General features: G+C 49.1%; 1 protein-coding gene across 1 annotated transcript in view; it reads right to left on the reverse strand.

Annotated features, from left to right (window-relative positions):
* Positions 1–15,290, reverse strand: part of phldb1b (pleckstrin homology-like domain, family B, member 1b) — a gene marked incomplete at its 5' end in the record, with an annotated part of 197,850 nt that overhangs the window by 42,257 nt on the left and 140,303 nt on the right. The window contains 3 exons of the mRNA XM_083637663.1: positions 5,703–5,792; positions 7,526–7,636; positions 9,820–9,975. Of these exons, the coding sequence (XP_083493789.1) occupies positions 5,703–5,792; positions 7,526–7,636; positions 9,820–9,975 (357 nt within the window). The remainder of the gene's footprint in view (positions 1–5,702; positions 5,793–7,525; positions 7,637–9,819; positions 9,976–15,290) is intronic.

Consider the following 15,290-nt stretch of genomic DNA (forward strand, 5'->3'; position numbering starts at 1 on the left):
ATTAGTTTCTGAGATAATCACATCTTTATGTTAGAAAGGCGACAGAATGAATTCTGCTTTGAGTTCGAGCCTGCTGCTGCCTGGGTGTGTGTGTACTGTCAATGGTTGTATGCTGTTAGTGCCCTGCGTGCCCCACCCCCCTCCTCCCCCTCCTCCGTGGTGGGAGGAGTCGAGTGTCTCTGCTGCGTTTTGGTCTGAGTTTGATCTGCACTGAAAAGTCCGCTGCCTGCATCCCCCGCTTTTTTACAGCGTGTCCTCGGCTCCCAGCTGAGAATAATGTAACTTTTCAGAAAGACGCTGGTGTCGCCGTGTCGGCAACTAAATCATATGGATGGACTATCGCAGCGGACACGGATGGGGCTCAATTGTGGCAGCAGATGACTGCTGTTCACAGGCACAGCTAAGTAACGTTATGCTTCAAGCATATCAATGGCGATTTCCGTTTCCTCATGACTTCTTCTCTCTTTTCTCCTGGCCTTTGTCTAATCGGGAGGGCACTGTCGCCACCTAAGGGTTCTGTAAAATAGGTTAGACACATTCAACAGCTCCCATATTGTAAGAGGCGATGTAAGAGGCTTAGATCGACATCCCCCCGTCAAAATATGAATTTGGAGTTATTGACGCCATTTGGCGTCGCTGGCAGCCTACGGTAAATTTCTCTTGACGCCATATGGCGTCGCTGGCACTCAATGTGTTAAACAATACCTGCATTTCATCCTTTTTTGTATACACACATCTAGAAAAAAAAATACTATTTGCTCGCAGCCAATCACAGCAGCGTTCCATTTAAAGCCGGGGTCTCAAACATACGGCCCGCTAAAGGGCCCAATCCGGCCCACAGGATGACTTTGTAAAGTGTAAAAATTGCACGGAGAAGTCCTTCAATCCAATGTGATGCACTTGTGATGACTAAGAGGTACCAGGTTTCAGGGGGAAAAATAAATAAATAATAATAATAATAATAATAATAATAATAATAATAATAATAATAATAATAATAATAATAATAAAAACGATTTTCGACTTTCAATAATAAAAGTCAATCTTGATAATAAAAATTATTATTCGAAAATTCGAAATTCATTGCCCATCCCTATCCTTAACCCATTCAGTGCTGGGCGCACGCAGCGACAACTAGTTGGCTTCTCGCCCCACGTTTTGTCTTGCATGCCTTGTAACTGGACGTATGGTCCTCGGAACACTTAGATGCTTATTATTACGGTCGACCTCGGGGAGCGAACTTCTCCCTTAGGCGCAAGGCAAGACTACTTGCCTACAAACGTACATGTGCATGTGAGCATGTACACATTACGCTGTGGACACACATGGGGCGGAAGCGCAGAACCGCGGAAGCGAAGCGCATTTTCCTCACGAGCAGGAGGCTGCCTGTCCACACGAGCAGGCGCCTGGCTGTCCACACGAGCAGGCGCCTGGCTGTCCACACGAGCAGGCGCCTGGCTGTCCACACGAGCAGGCGCCTGGCTGTCCACACAAGCAGGGAGCTGCCTGTCCACACAAGCAGGCAGCTGGCTGTCCACACAAGCAGGGAGCTGGCTGTCCACACGAGCAGGCGCCTGGCTGTCCACACAAGCAGGCAGCTGGCTGTCCACACAAGCAGGCAGCTGGCTGTCCACACAAGCAGGCAGCTGGCTGTCCACACGAGCAGGCAGCTGGCTGTCCACACAAGCAGGCAGCTGGCTGTCCACACAAGCAGGCAGCTGGCTGTCCACACGAGCAGGCGGCTGGCTGTCCACACAAGCAGGCGGCTGGCTGTCCACACAAGCAGGCAGCTGCCTGTCCACACAAGCAGGCAGCTGGCTGTCCACACAAGCAGGCAGCTGGCTGTCCACACAAGCAGGCAGCTGGCTGTCCACACAAGCAGGCAGCTGCCTGTCCACACAAGCAGGCAGCTGGCTGTCCACACAAGCAGGCGGCTGGCTGTCCACACAAGCAGGCGGCTGGCTGTCCACACAAGCAGGCAGCTGCCTGTCCACACAAGCAGGCAGCTGGCTGTCCACACAAGCAGGCAGCTGCCTGTCCACACAAGCAGGCAGCTGCCTGTCCACACAAGCAGGCAGCTGGCTGTCCACACAAGCAGGCGGCTGGCTGTCCACACAAGCAGGCAGCTGCCTGTCCACACAAGCAGGCAGCTGCCTGTCCACACAAGCAGGCAGCTGGCTGTCCACACAAGCAGGGAGCTGCCTGTCCACACGAGCAGGCAGCTGCCTGTCCACACAAGCAGGCAGCTGCCTGTCCACACAAGCAGGCAGCTGGCTGTCCACACAAGCAGGCAGCTGGCTGTCCACACAAGCAGGCAGCTGCCTGTCCACACAAGCAGGCGGCTGGCTGTCCACACAAGCAGGCGGCTGGCTGTCCACACAAGCAGGCAGCTGCCTGTCCACACAAGCAGGCAGCTGGCTGTCCACACAAGCAGGCGGCTGGCTGTCCACACAAGCAGGCAGCTGCCTGTCCACACAAGCAGGCAGCTGGCTGTCCACACAAGCAGGGAGCTGGCTGTCCACACGAGCAGGCAGCTGGCTGTCCACACAAGCAGGCAGCTGGCTGTCCACACAAGCAGGCAGCTGGCTGTCCACACAAGCAGGCAGCTGGCTGTCCACACAAGCAGGCAGCTGGCTGTCCACACGAGCAGGCAGCTGGCTGTCCACACAAGCAGGCGGCTGGCTGTCCACACAAGCAGGCAGCTGCCTGTCCACACAAGCAGGCAGCTGGCTGTCCACACAAGCAGGCAGCTGCCTGTCCACACAAGCAGGCAGCTGCCTGTCCACACAAGCAGGCAGCTGGCTGTCCACACAAGCAGGCAGCTGCCTGTCCACACAAGCAGGCAGCTGGCTGTCCACACAAGCAGGCAGCTGCCTGTCCACACAAGCAGGCAGCTGGCTGTCCACACAAGCAGGCAGCTGCCTGTCCACACAAGCAGGCAGCTGGCTGTCCACACAAGCAGGCAGCTGCCTGTCCACACAAGCAGGCAGCTGCCTGTCCACACAAGCAGGCAGCTGCCTGTCCACACAAGCAGGCAGCTGGCTGTCCACACAAGCAGGGAGCTGGCTGTCCACACAAGCAGGTGCCTGGCTGTCCACACAAGCAGGCAGCTGCCTGTCCACACAAGCAGGCAGCTGCCTGTCCACACAAGCAGGCAGCTGCCTGTCCACACAAGCAGGCAGCTGGCTGTCCACACAAGCAGGCAGCTGCCTGTCCACACAAGCAGGCAGCTGCCTGTCCACACAAGCAGGCAGCTGGCTGTCCACACAAGCAGGGAGCTGGCTGTCCACACAAGCAGGCAGCTGGCTGTCCACACAAGCAGGTGCCTGGCTGTCCACACAAGCAGGCAGCTGCCTGTCCACACAAGCAGGTGCCTGGCTGTCCACACAAGCAGGTGCCTGGCTGTCCACACAAGCAGGGAGCTGGCTGTCCACACAAGCAGGCGGCTGGCTGTCCACACAAGCAGGCGGCTGGCTGTCCACACAAGCAGGCGGCTGGCTGTCCACACAAGCAGGCGGCTGGCTGTCCACACAAGCAGGCAGCTGCCTGTCCACACAAGCAGGCGGCTGGCTGTCCACACAAGCAGGCGGCTGGCTGTCCACACAAGCAGGCGGCTGGCTGTCCACACGAGCAGGCAGCTGGCTGTCCACACAAGCAGGCAGCTGGCTGTCCACACGAGCAGGCGGCTGGCTGTCCACACGAGCAGGCGGCTGGCTGTCCACACGAGCAGGCGGCTGGCTGTCCACACGAGCAGGCAGCTGGCTGTCCACACGAGCAGGCAGCTGGCTGTCCACACGAGCAGGCAGCTGGCTGTCCACACAAGCAGGCGGCTGGCTGTCCACACGAGCAGGCAGCTGGCTGTCCACACAAGCAGGCAGCTGGCTGTCCACACGAGCAGGCAGCTGGCTGTCCACACGAGCAGGCAGCTGGCTGTCCACACAAGCAGGCAGCTGGCTGTCCACACGAGCAGGCAGCTGGCTGTCCACACGAGCAGGCAGCTGGCTGTCCACACAAGCAGGCGGCTGGCTGTCCACACAAGCAGGCAGCTGGCTGTCCACACGAGCAGGCGGCTGGCTGTCCACACAAGCAGGCAGCTGGCTGTCCACACGAGCAGGCAGCTGGCTGTCCACACAAGCAGGCAGCTGGCTGTCCACACAAGCAGGCGGCTGGCTGTCCACACAAGCAGGCAGCTGGCTGTCCACACAAGCAGGCAGCTGGCTGTCCACACAAGCAGGCAGCTGGCTGTCCACACAAGCAGGCAGCTGGCTGTCCACACAAGCAGGCGGCTGGCTGTCCACACAAGCAGGCGGCTGGCTGTCCACACAAGCAGGCGGCTGGCTGTCCACACAAGCAGGCAGCTGGCTGTCCACACAAGCAGGCAGCTGGCTGTCCACACGAGGAGCGCCGGGCATCAGCGACTCGTTCGTCCTCATCTTTGGTTTTCACATACTACCTCATTTTGATCATGAGTTTATAACCTCATGTATAACGTCATGTGTTCATGACAACTGTTCATGGCATGTCTTGGGATTGGGGTAAACACTGAATGACTGACCACAGTAAGACAAAGAGTGTTTGTTAATAACGTTGTTGTGTAGGTAGGTCTATAGTCTCTCTCTCTGTCTCTCTCTGTCCCTCTCTAGCTCTGTTGTGCCAGATGACCACCTGAAACCCCACTTCAGATAGCAACATCACTCCCACCTCTCTCTCTGTTTCCCCCTGCTCCCACTGTCTCTTTCGCTCGCGGCTCGTGTAAAAAATAGAACAGACGGCGAACTAAAGTGCAGAAAACCTCCTCGCGGGCCCATACCAGGCACATAACTTGGCAATGCGTGCGGGCTGGCCTGGCCACCCTTTTCAGAAAGGGCGTGGTCTCCACAGCCTCACATCATCTGGCCCTTTCTCCTGGATGATATGAGCTGATGGCGTTGATTGTCGCAGTGAGCGTAAACCCCATCAATCTCCGCTTTTGTCCAATAGCGAAGCCCAAGAGAGGGTAGAAGCTGATTTGAAATCAAACAAATGATTTTAAGTAGTGGTATAAGGGCGTGGCCATATGGTATAAGGGCGTGGCCATATGGTATAAGGCGTGGCCATATGGTATAAGGGCGTGGCCATATGGTATAAGGGCGTGGCCATATGGTATAAGGTGCTAAAGAGAACAAGTCTTCAGCTGATACACTCACATGAGGATTCCATGCAAGAGAGGGCCTCGCTGATTTCATAAAACTAGACATTACTTAAAATCTTTCGTTTCATATGATAGCAGAAACTTCACTCTGGCTTTAAAACTGACTACAGCCTATGAAAGACAATAATGAGAGAAATTACCAATTGGGAGGACAGTGGCAGAAAGGGTTGAAAATAGTGAGGCTAAACTGAGTTTTAGCTTTTTTGTAACCCATGTAAAAGCCTCTACTATTAATAGTATTATTATTCTTATTATTGTTCTTATCCCGCTGCACTACATGCTTGGATTTGTTGGCCAACACCATGCATGTTAAAAGGTTAGATCTGTCTGATTCACACCAAGTATGCACCCAAACAAATCACTCTGTGTGTGTGTGTGTGTGTGTGTGTGTGTGTGTGTGTGTGTGTGTGTGTGTGTGTGTGTGTGTGTGTGTGTGTGTGTGTGTGTGTGTGTGTGTGTGTGTGTGTGTGTGTGTGTGTGCGCGTGCGTGCGTGCATGCGTGTACACTCACCTCCCTCATGGCACTGGAGGACTTGGGGAAGTTCTTTCCTCCGGTCAGGCTGTGGTATCTCTTCTCCAGGGCCGACAGCCTCTCCTTCTCCTGAAGCATCAAGGCACATGTTAACACCAGGAGGTTTGGTTTCAAACGCTGTTTAGTCACCCTGTTTAGTACAGTCTAGGCTTTGAGGTTTGGGTTCAAACCCTGGTTAGTACAGTCTAGGCTTGGAGGTTTGGGTTCAAACCCTGGTTAGTACAGTCTAGGCTTGGAGGTTTGGGTTCAAACCCTGGTTAGTACAGTCTAGGCTTGGAGGTTTGGGTTCAAACCCTGGTTAGTACAGTCTAGGCTTGGAGGTTTGGGTTCAAACCCTGGTTAGTACAGGCTAGGCTTGGAGGTTTGGGTTCAAACCCTGGTTAGTACAGTCTAGGATTGGAGGTTTGGGTTCAAACCCTGGTTAGTACAGTCTAGGCTTGGAGGTTTGGGTTCAAACCCTGGTTAGTACAGTCTAGGTTTGGAGGTTTGGGTTCAAACACTGGTTAGTACAGCCTAGGCTTGGAGGTTTGGGTTCAAACCATGGTTAGTACAGTCTAGGCTTGGAGGTTTGGGTTCAAACCCTGGTTAGTACAGTCTAGGCTTTGAGGTTTGGGTTCAAACCCTGGTTAGTACAGTCTAGGCTTGGAGGTTTGGGTTCAAACCCTGGTTAGTACAGTCTAGGCTTGGAGGTTTGGGTTCAAACCCTGGTTAGTACAGTCTAGGCTTGGAGGTTTGGGTTCAAACCCTAGTTAGTACAGTCTAGGCTTGGAGGTGTGGGTTCAAACCCTGGTTAGTACAGTCTAGGATTGGAGGTTTGGGTTCAAACCCTGGTTAGTACAGTCTAGGCTTGGAGGTTTGGGTTCAAACCCTGGTTAGTACAGTCTAGGTTTGGAGGTTTGGGTTCAAACCCTGGTTAGTACAGTCTAGGCTTGGAGGTTTGGGTTCAAACCATGGTTAGTACAGTCTAGACTTGGAGGTTTGGGTTCAAACCCTGGTTAGTACAGTCTAGGCTTGGAGGTTTGGGTTCAAACCATGGTTAGTACAGTCTAGACTTGGAGGTTTGGGTTCAAACCCTGGTTAGTACAGTCTAGACTTGGAGGTTTGGGGTCAAACCCTGGTTAGTACAGTCTAGACTTGGAGGTGTGGGTTCAAACCCTGGTTAGTACAGTCTAGACTTGGAGGTGTGGGTTCAAACCCTGATTAGTACAGTCTAGACTTGAAGGTCTGGGTTCAAACCCTGGTTAGTACAGTCTAGGCTTGGAGGTTTGGGTTCAAACCCTGGTTAGTACAGTCTAGGCTTGGAGGTGTGGGTTCAAACCCTGGATAGTACAGTCTAGACTTGGAGGTTTGGGTTCAAACCCTGGTTAGTACAGTCTAGACTTGGAGGTTTGGGTTCAAACCCTGGTTAGTACAGTCTAGACTTGGAGGTTTGGGGTCAAACCCTGGTTAGTACAGTCTAGACTTGGAGGTGTGGGTTCAAACCCTGGTTAGTACAGTCTAGACTTGGAGGTCTGGGTTCAAACCCTGGTTAGTACAGTCTAGGCTTGGAGGTTTGGGTTCAAACCCTGGTTAGTACAGTCTAGGCTTGGAGGTTTGGGTTCAAACCCTGGTTAGTACAGTCTAGGTTTGGAAGTTTGGGTTCAAACCCTGGTTAGTACAGTCTAGACTTGGAGGTTTGGGTTCAAACCCTGGTTAGTACAGTCTAGGCTTGGAGGTGTGGGTTCAAACCCTGGTTAGTACAGTCTAGGCTTGGAGGTTTGGGTTCAAACCCTGGTTAGTCCACTCAGTAAAAGCCGGTGTACCTTCTGTAGCATGTGCAGTGTGAGAGTTCGGTCCTTGGCCAGCCGCTCACACTCCTGAGCCGCCTGCAGGCCCAGCTGGCTGGCCTGGCTCTCCAGAGCGCACACCTTCTCCTGAGCAAACAAACAGAGCGCACACCTTCTCCTGAGCAAACAAACAGAGCGCAACCCTTCTCCTGAGCAAACAAACGGAAGGAACACTTACAGTACATGTGGTGTGCAGTGTTGGGTTTGTTACCGGAAACATTACATTTATTACTCGTTACTTGTTGCTCTTTCCAAAAGTACCGTAAATTCCGGACTATAAGGCGCACCGGTATATAAGCCGCGGGACCAAAATTGACTATTTTTTTCTTATATAAGCCGCACCGGTCTATAAGCCGCGGGTGTTTTGATGTTTAATTACCATATGAAAGGGTTCGTGCACAGAGAGGAATGTCGGGAAAGAGATGGCTGTTTGGGGAAGCTCCCATTTATTAACATTTCAACAAAACAAAACAAAAGTCAGGTCACTAATCCCCAGACAAAATCACACAACAATAGGCTATATGTGCAGCAAACCTGTAACCAGAGAAGTCAAGTCACTAATCCTCGTCTTCCTCTTCTTCCTGCGTACTGAAACCACCAAAGTCCTCATCTTCAGTGTCGGAAACGAACAGGTTCAGGGTGGCTTCGTCAACCACTCTCCTCTCTCCTTCATTGTCACTCAAAACCAACGAACTCCTCTTCGTCACTGTCGGCATCGAACAGCCTCTGAAGCCTCTGACGGCCCTCAGCGCCAGCTGTGGCAGCGTCATCCTCTTCATCCCGCAGCAGTCCAGCGTTTTGGAACCCGTTGGTGATTGTGGATGTTTTCACACTCCTATAATATTCCGTGCTGAGACAGTTCCTCCTGCTGCACCGTCCAACGCCTCACCATTGACTCATCGATGCCCAGGTTACGCGCGGCTGCTCTGTTTCCCTCTTTTAATGCGAGATTGACTGCTTTCAACTTGAAAGCTGCGTCGTGTGAATTTCTGCGTACCTTCCCCATGGTAAGTGAGAGTGTTGCTTCTACTGCTCGTCTTGTTGTGAATATTCCTTGATCTTCCTTTGTGTGAATTCGCCGAAGTTTGTGATTTTCTCCTGGTAGTCGGGGGAGGGAGTTGATGGCCGAGTGGCCGTTTGCTTACCGTAATTACCATATGTAAGTGGTCACGCACAGAGGGGATTGTCGGGAAAGAGATGGCTGTTTGAGGAAGCTCCCATTTACCGTATTACCGTAACATTTCAACAAAACAACATAACACAACACCACCGTTGTTTATTTTTACAGTGCACACAGTGTCCGCGGTGTGGTGAAAAGAGGGCAAGAGAGGAAATTAAAACAGAAGTGGATTTATAGTTAGAAAGAGTGCTAAAAAAGAGAGATTTTATTTGTATTTTTTTTTTTTTTTTCCTGAAAAAATCCATAGATAAGCCGCACCGTTATATAAGCCGCAGGGGCCAAAAAACGGGAAAAAAGCCGCGGCTTATAGTCCGGAATTTACGGTAGTATTATTTCTTTACTTATTACTCCCTGCCAACAGTACTTTGGCACACTACTTCCTATATTACGTTTATGTCACTGTACACCTGTAAAAACAGGTCAATCCTGTCCTTTCTCCTCAAAAGACAGACTTGACTCCTGTGTGGTAATGTCAGGGTAATGTCAGGGTAATGTCAGGGTAATGTCAGGGTAATGTCAGGGTAAGTGCAGCTAAGGCACCAATGAAGCAGTTAAGACCAAAGTCAAATCTGCAACAGGGCTCAAAAAGCCTTTTATATATAGGTATTCCTTTGGGGTAATATTATTACTGAAATGTTATTAGTAACACTACTTGTTACTGAGGGAAGTAATGTTATTACTGCAATGCGTTACTAGTAACTAGTTACTGTCCAACACTGGTGGTGGCGCTACAAGCCAAAGTCTAAATCAGTAGTAAGAAGAGAGAACAATCCAGCACTCTCTATGTCCTTTTCAAGGTTTTAATCTCACTTCTGGGCAGCAGCAACAACAATGAACGTTTCAGCACATAGGCCTTCAACGCTGAGGACAATGACATGATATATTTGAGATCAGGACAACTCTGACTACACAACAACTAAAAAAGAAATGTACTGTATCAATTTAGAGAATTTCAAAGTTAAAATCCCACATTTTTAATTGAAATTAGTCGAAGTCTGAAACTTGGGGTGCTTTAAAAACACATTGATCCATATTGTGCGTAGCCAGTCACCCCCCAAAGGCTCATTGTGAGCCAGGCTCCTCTCCTCACCTTCCTCTGGGCCAGGCTGTGGTGGTACTCTGCTCTCTGCTGCAGCAGCTGCTGGCTGATGGTCTCTCTCTCCTCCTCCAGGCTGCTCTCCCTCTCCAGCTGGGTAAACTCCAGGTCCTCAAACTGCTTGCTGCCTGCTTCCAGCGCCTCTCCGTCCTGATGCAGCCACCACACAACATCCACCATTACAACATGGACCACCAGCTCACCACACACACAACATCCACCGTTACAACATGGACCACCAGCTCACACCACACACAACATCCACTGTTACAACATGGACCCCCAACTCACACCACACACAACATCCACCGTTACAACATGGACTCCCCAACTCACACCACACACAACATCCACCATTACAACATGGACCCCCAACTCACACCTCACACAACATCCACTGTTACAACATGGACCCCCCAACTCACACCACACACAACATCCACTGTTACAACATGGACCACCAGCTCACCACACACACAACATCCACCATTACAACATGGACCACCAGCTCACCACACACACAACATCCACCGTTACAACATGGACCACCAGCTCACCACACACACAACATCCACTGTTACAACATGGACTCCCCAACTCACACCACACACAACATCCACCATTACAACATGGACCCCCAACTCACACCACACACAACATCCACCATTACAACATGGACCCCCCAACTCACACCACACACAACATCCACCATTACAACATGGACTCCCCAACTCACACCACACACAACATCCACCATTACAACATGGACCCCCCAACTCACACCACACACAACATCCACCATTACAACATGGACCCCCAACTCACACCACACACATCTACTGTTACAACATGAACCCCCCAACTCACCACACACATCTACTGTTACAACATGAACCCCCCAACTCACCACACACAACATCCACTGTTACAACATGAACCCCCAACTCACCACACACAACATCCACTGTTACAACATGGACCCCCCAACTCACACCACACACATCTACTGTTACAACATGAACCCCCCAACTCACCACACACATCTACTGTTACAACATGAACCCCCCAACTCACCACACACAACATCCACTGTTACAACATGGACCCCCCAACTCACACCACACACAACATCCACTGTTACAACATGGACCCCCCAACTCACACCTCACACAACATCCACTGTTACAACATGAACCCCCCAACTCACACCACACACATCTACTGTTACAACATGAACCCCCCAACTCACCACACACAACATCCACTGTTACAACATGAACCCCCAACTCACCACACACAACATCCACTGTTACAACATGGACCCCCCAACTCACACCACACACAACATCCACTGTTACAACATGGACCCCCCAACTCACACCTCACACAACATCCACTGTTACAACATGAACCCCCCAACTCACACCACACACATCTACTGTTACAACATGAACCCCCCAACTCACCACACACAACATCCACTGTTACAACATGGACCCCCCAACTCACACCACACACAACATCCACCATTACAACATGGACCCCCCAAACGTTGGTCCGACAATACAGTCATTGAGTTCTCTCACCGCTACACTGCGTCCATCCCTTTCTGTCAAGATGACCGAGAAAGGAGAGATGGCTGCTCTTCAAGCTGGAATTTCATTTCATTAATTAATTTAGTTTATATGATTTGGTTCTACAATGTCAGCACTCATCGTTTGTTTGTTCATTAGGCTACAGTTAGGCTATTCATGTTCATCGGATCGCTAGTTTGGTGAAACGCGCGCTCGCTCTCTCTCTCCACACGCATTCGCATTCCATGCGGACTCCAGAAACTAGTAGGTCTACTGTATAAACACAACTATGACTCGTCTGTGCGTCCAGAGCTGTAATCTAACATTATGCCTCCACTCGGGAGTGGACTATATGGAGGCACAGCTTCTTCAACTCAAACAGAATGGCTCCAACGAGACTGCTGCTGCCCCGCTACCTAAAGATCAAGGTGACACACACATCATACGTTCATGTAGACATGATTGCAATCTGGTTTTAAACAGATGCTGGTTTTAAAATACACCATTTACGCATCATTGGCAGAGTAGCAGAATGCGCACAATATGCAGATTATTACCTAAATATACACAAAGGGAAACGCGCACTCTTGTCTGGATTTGCTGACATTTATTATGAGCCAATATCTGAGGTGCATAACCTTGATGTATCTTAGGCCTAAACAGCAGATCAAACATGTGCGTCATAACTAGGGCTGGGTTCAAAAAATCGATTCTCCGATTTTTAATCGATTTTTATTTTAATCCTTGATTATCGATTCATATGTCCAGAGATCGATTTTTTTTTAATTATTATTATTATTATTTTTTTTAAATAAACAGGCTAAAATATTATGCTGTGTGTGGTAGTTGAAACATAGTTTCAAGTTGACGTTTATTTATGTTTGTAGTTGAAACAAAAACATAAATACTGTAGGCTACATGAATGGAAATGTTTGATCATTAATATCTACTTTTAGAAATTATATAGGCTGAAATCAAATCACTGTGCATAATTGTGAAAGTGTCTTTATTGACAGATGAAAAGGCTGTTATTTACCCTTTGTCACCACCTGGTGAGTAAATATATGTGTAACTAAAACCATTAAAATTGACAACAGGTCTGCAACCTTTTTTCCCCATGTATCTACTTGGCTGGTTGGGAACCCCTGTGTTACATAACTGGACAGTCATGTAATTCAGGGTACAGCTCAAAAAACACGTTTTGGTATCACTAACCAAATCAATATTGAAATTGATCGAATCGGAATCGAATCGAATCGAATCGAAATTAATCGATTCGCAACCTTGTGAATCGGAATCAAATCGATTCTTGAAATTTGAACCAATACCCAGCTCTAGTCATAACCTCTCCAATCTCCATGCTGTGTGTGTGTGTTCATTCAACAGGGTCTCCCTCCCTCCCTCCCTGTGTCATGCATGCCGATGTACAGCGGGAAACTGCTCATATATGCTCCACGACCGGCCGTGCGCAGCATTTATATCTGATTTAATGATGTCTATTCTTACATTCATGTTCCCTTTACAATGCCTTTTTTTAATTGTCATTCATTGTTTTATAGTTTATTTTATTTATTTTTCACTGTTCTATTCGTTTTATTGTATTATATTCTTCTGTGTCCACCTCGATGTCATGAAGCACTTTGTAATGTGTGAAAGGAGCCATAAAAATAAAGTTATTATTGCCATTATATGCAGCACATTTCATCACCTAAGAATATTTTGCCCATCGCAAAATAGGCTACATTCTGCCTACGCACGGCAACTGTGTCACTGGCATGTCCATAACCCAGAGCAACAATCTAAATCAATTGAAAAACCATACATTATTCCCTAATATAATACAATATTTTTACCTAAGGAAATCCACAATTTCAATCCTTTTTGTTTGTGTTAATACCCGCAAAAGATTGCAGTGAGTTGTGGCGTTGGGGTGCAGAACAGAAAGCCAAGAGCCTCAGATTTCAAATCATATAAGCTTGAATTAACTGGTTATAAAATAACATAAATAAATAAATAAATAAATAAATAAACAAATAATCAAATAAATAAATAAATACAGAGCAATAAAAAGTAAGAAGCTAATTTTGTGCATATATTTTTATGAGATCATGTTTCCCTAAAGCAACAGGAAGAACTTTATTACCATAATAGGCCTACTCTATATTTATTTAGTATTTCATTCATCGCCTAAAAATGTAGCCAATAGCAAAATATATTTTCCAAAGGCCACATCGACTGTCACTCGCATTTAAATAGAGTGCAACCACCCACACACACACACACACACACACACACACAAAACCAGAAACAGAAACAGAGTTGCACATAGCATTTGATTTAAAAGATGGAAAAGAGACTGGCAGTTATACTATCCTATAGTATCAGTATACATCGTTACAACATGGACCCCCCAGCTCACACCACACACAACATCCACCATTACAACATGGACCCCCCAACTCACACCTCACACAACATCCACCATTACAACATGGACCCCCCAACTCACACCACACACAACATCCATCGTTACAACATGGACCCCCCAACTCACACCACACACAACATCCACCATTACAACATGGACCCCCCAACTCACACCTCACACAACATCCACCATTACAACATGGACCCCCCAACTCACACCACACACAACATCCACCATTACAACATGGACCCCCCAACTCACACCACACACAACATCCACCATTACAACATGGACTCCCCAACTCACACCACACACAACATCCATCGTTACAACATGGACCCCCCAACTCACACCACACACAACATCCATCGTTACAACATGGACCCCCCAACTCACACCACACACAACATCCACTGTTACAACATGGACCCCCCAACTCACACCACACACAACATCCACTGTTACAACATGGACCCCCCCAACTCACACCACACACAACATCCACTGTTACAACATGGACCCCCCAACTCACACCACACACAACATCCATCGTTACAACATGGACCCCCCAACTCACACCACACACAACATCCACTGTTACAACATGGACCCCCCAACTCACACCACACACAACATCCTCCGTTACAACATGGACCCCCCAACTCACACCACACACAACATCCACCATTACAACATGGACCCCCCAACTCACACCACACACAACATCCACCATTACAACATGGACCCCCCAACTCACACCACACACAACATCCTCCGTTACAACATGGACCCCCCTACTCACACCACACACAACATCCACTGTTACAACATGGACCCCCCAACTCACACCACACACAACATCCATCGTTACAACATGGACCCCCCAACTCACACCACACACAACATCCATCGTTACAACATGGACCCCCCAACTCACACCACACACAACATCCACCATTACAACATGGACTCCCCAACTCACACCACACACAACATCCACTGTTACAACATGGACCCCCCAACTCACACCACACACAACATCCACTGTTACAACATGGACCCCCCAACTCACACCACACACAACATCCACCATTACAACATGGACCCCCCAACTCACACCACACACAACATCCACTGTTACAACATGGACCCCCCAACTCACACCACACACAACATCCACCATTACAACATGGACTCCCCAACTCACACCACACACAACATCCATCGTTACAACATGGACCCCCCAACTCACACCACACACAACATCCACTGTTACAACATGGACCCCCCAACTCACACCACACACAACATCCACCATTACAACATGGACCCCCCAACTCACACCTCACACAACATCCACTGTTACAACATGGACCCCCCAACTCACACCACACACAACATCCACCATTACAACATGGACCCCCCAACTCACACCACACACAACATCCACCATTACAACATGG

Source organism: Poromitra crassiceps (assembly GCF_964638095.1).
Source record: "Poromitra crassiceps genome assembly, chromosome: 5".
NCBI lineage: Eukaryota > Metazoa > Chordata > Actinopteri > Beryciformes > Melamphaidae > Poromitra > Poromitra crassiceps.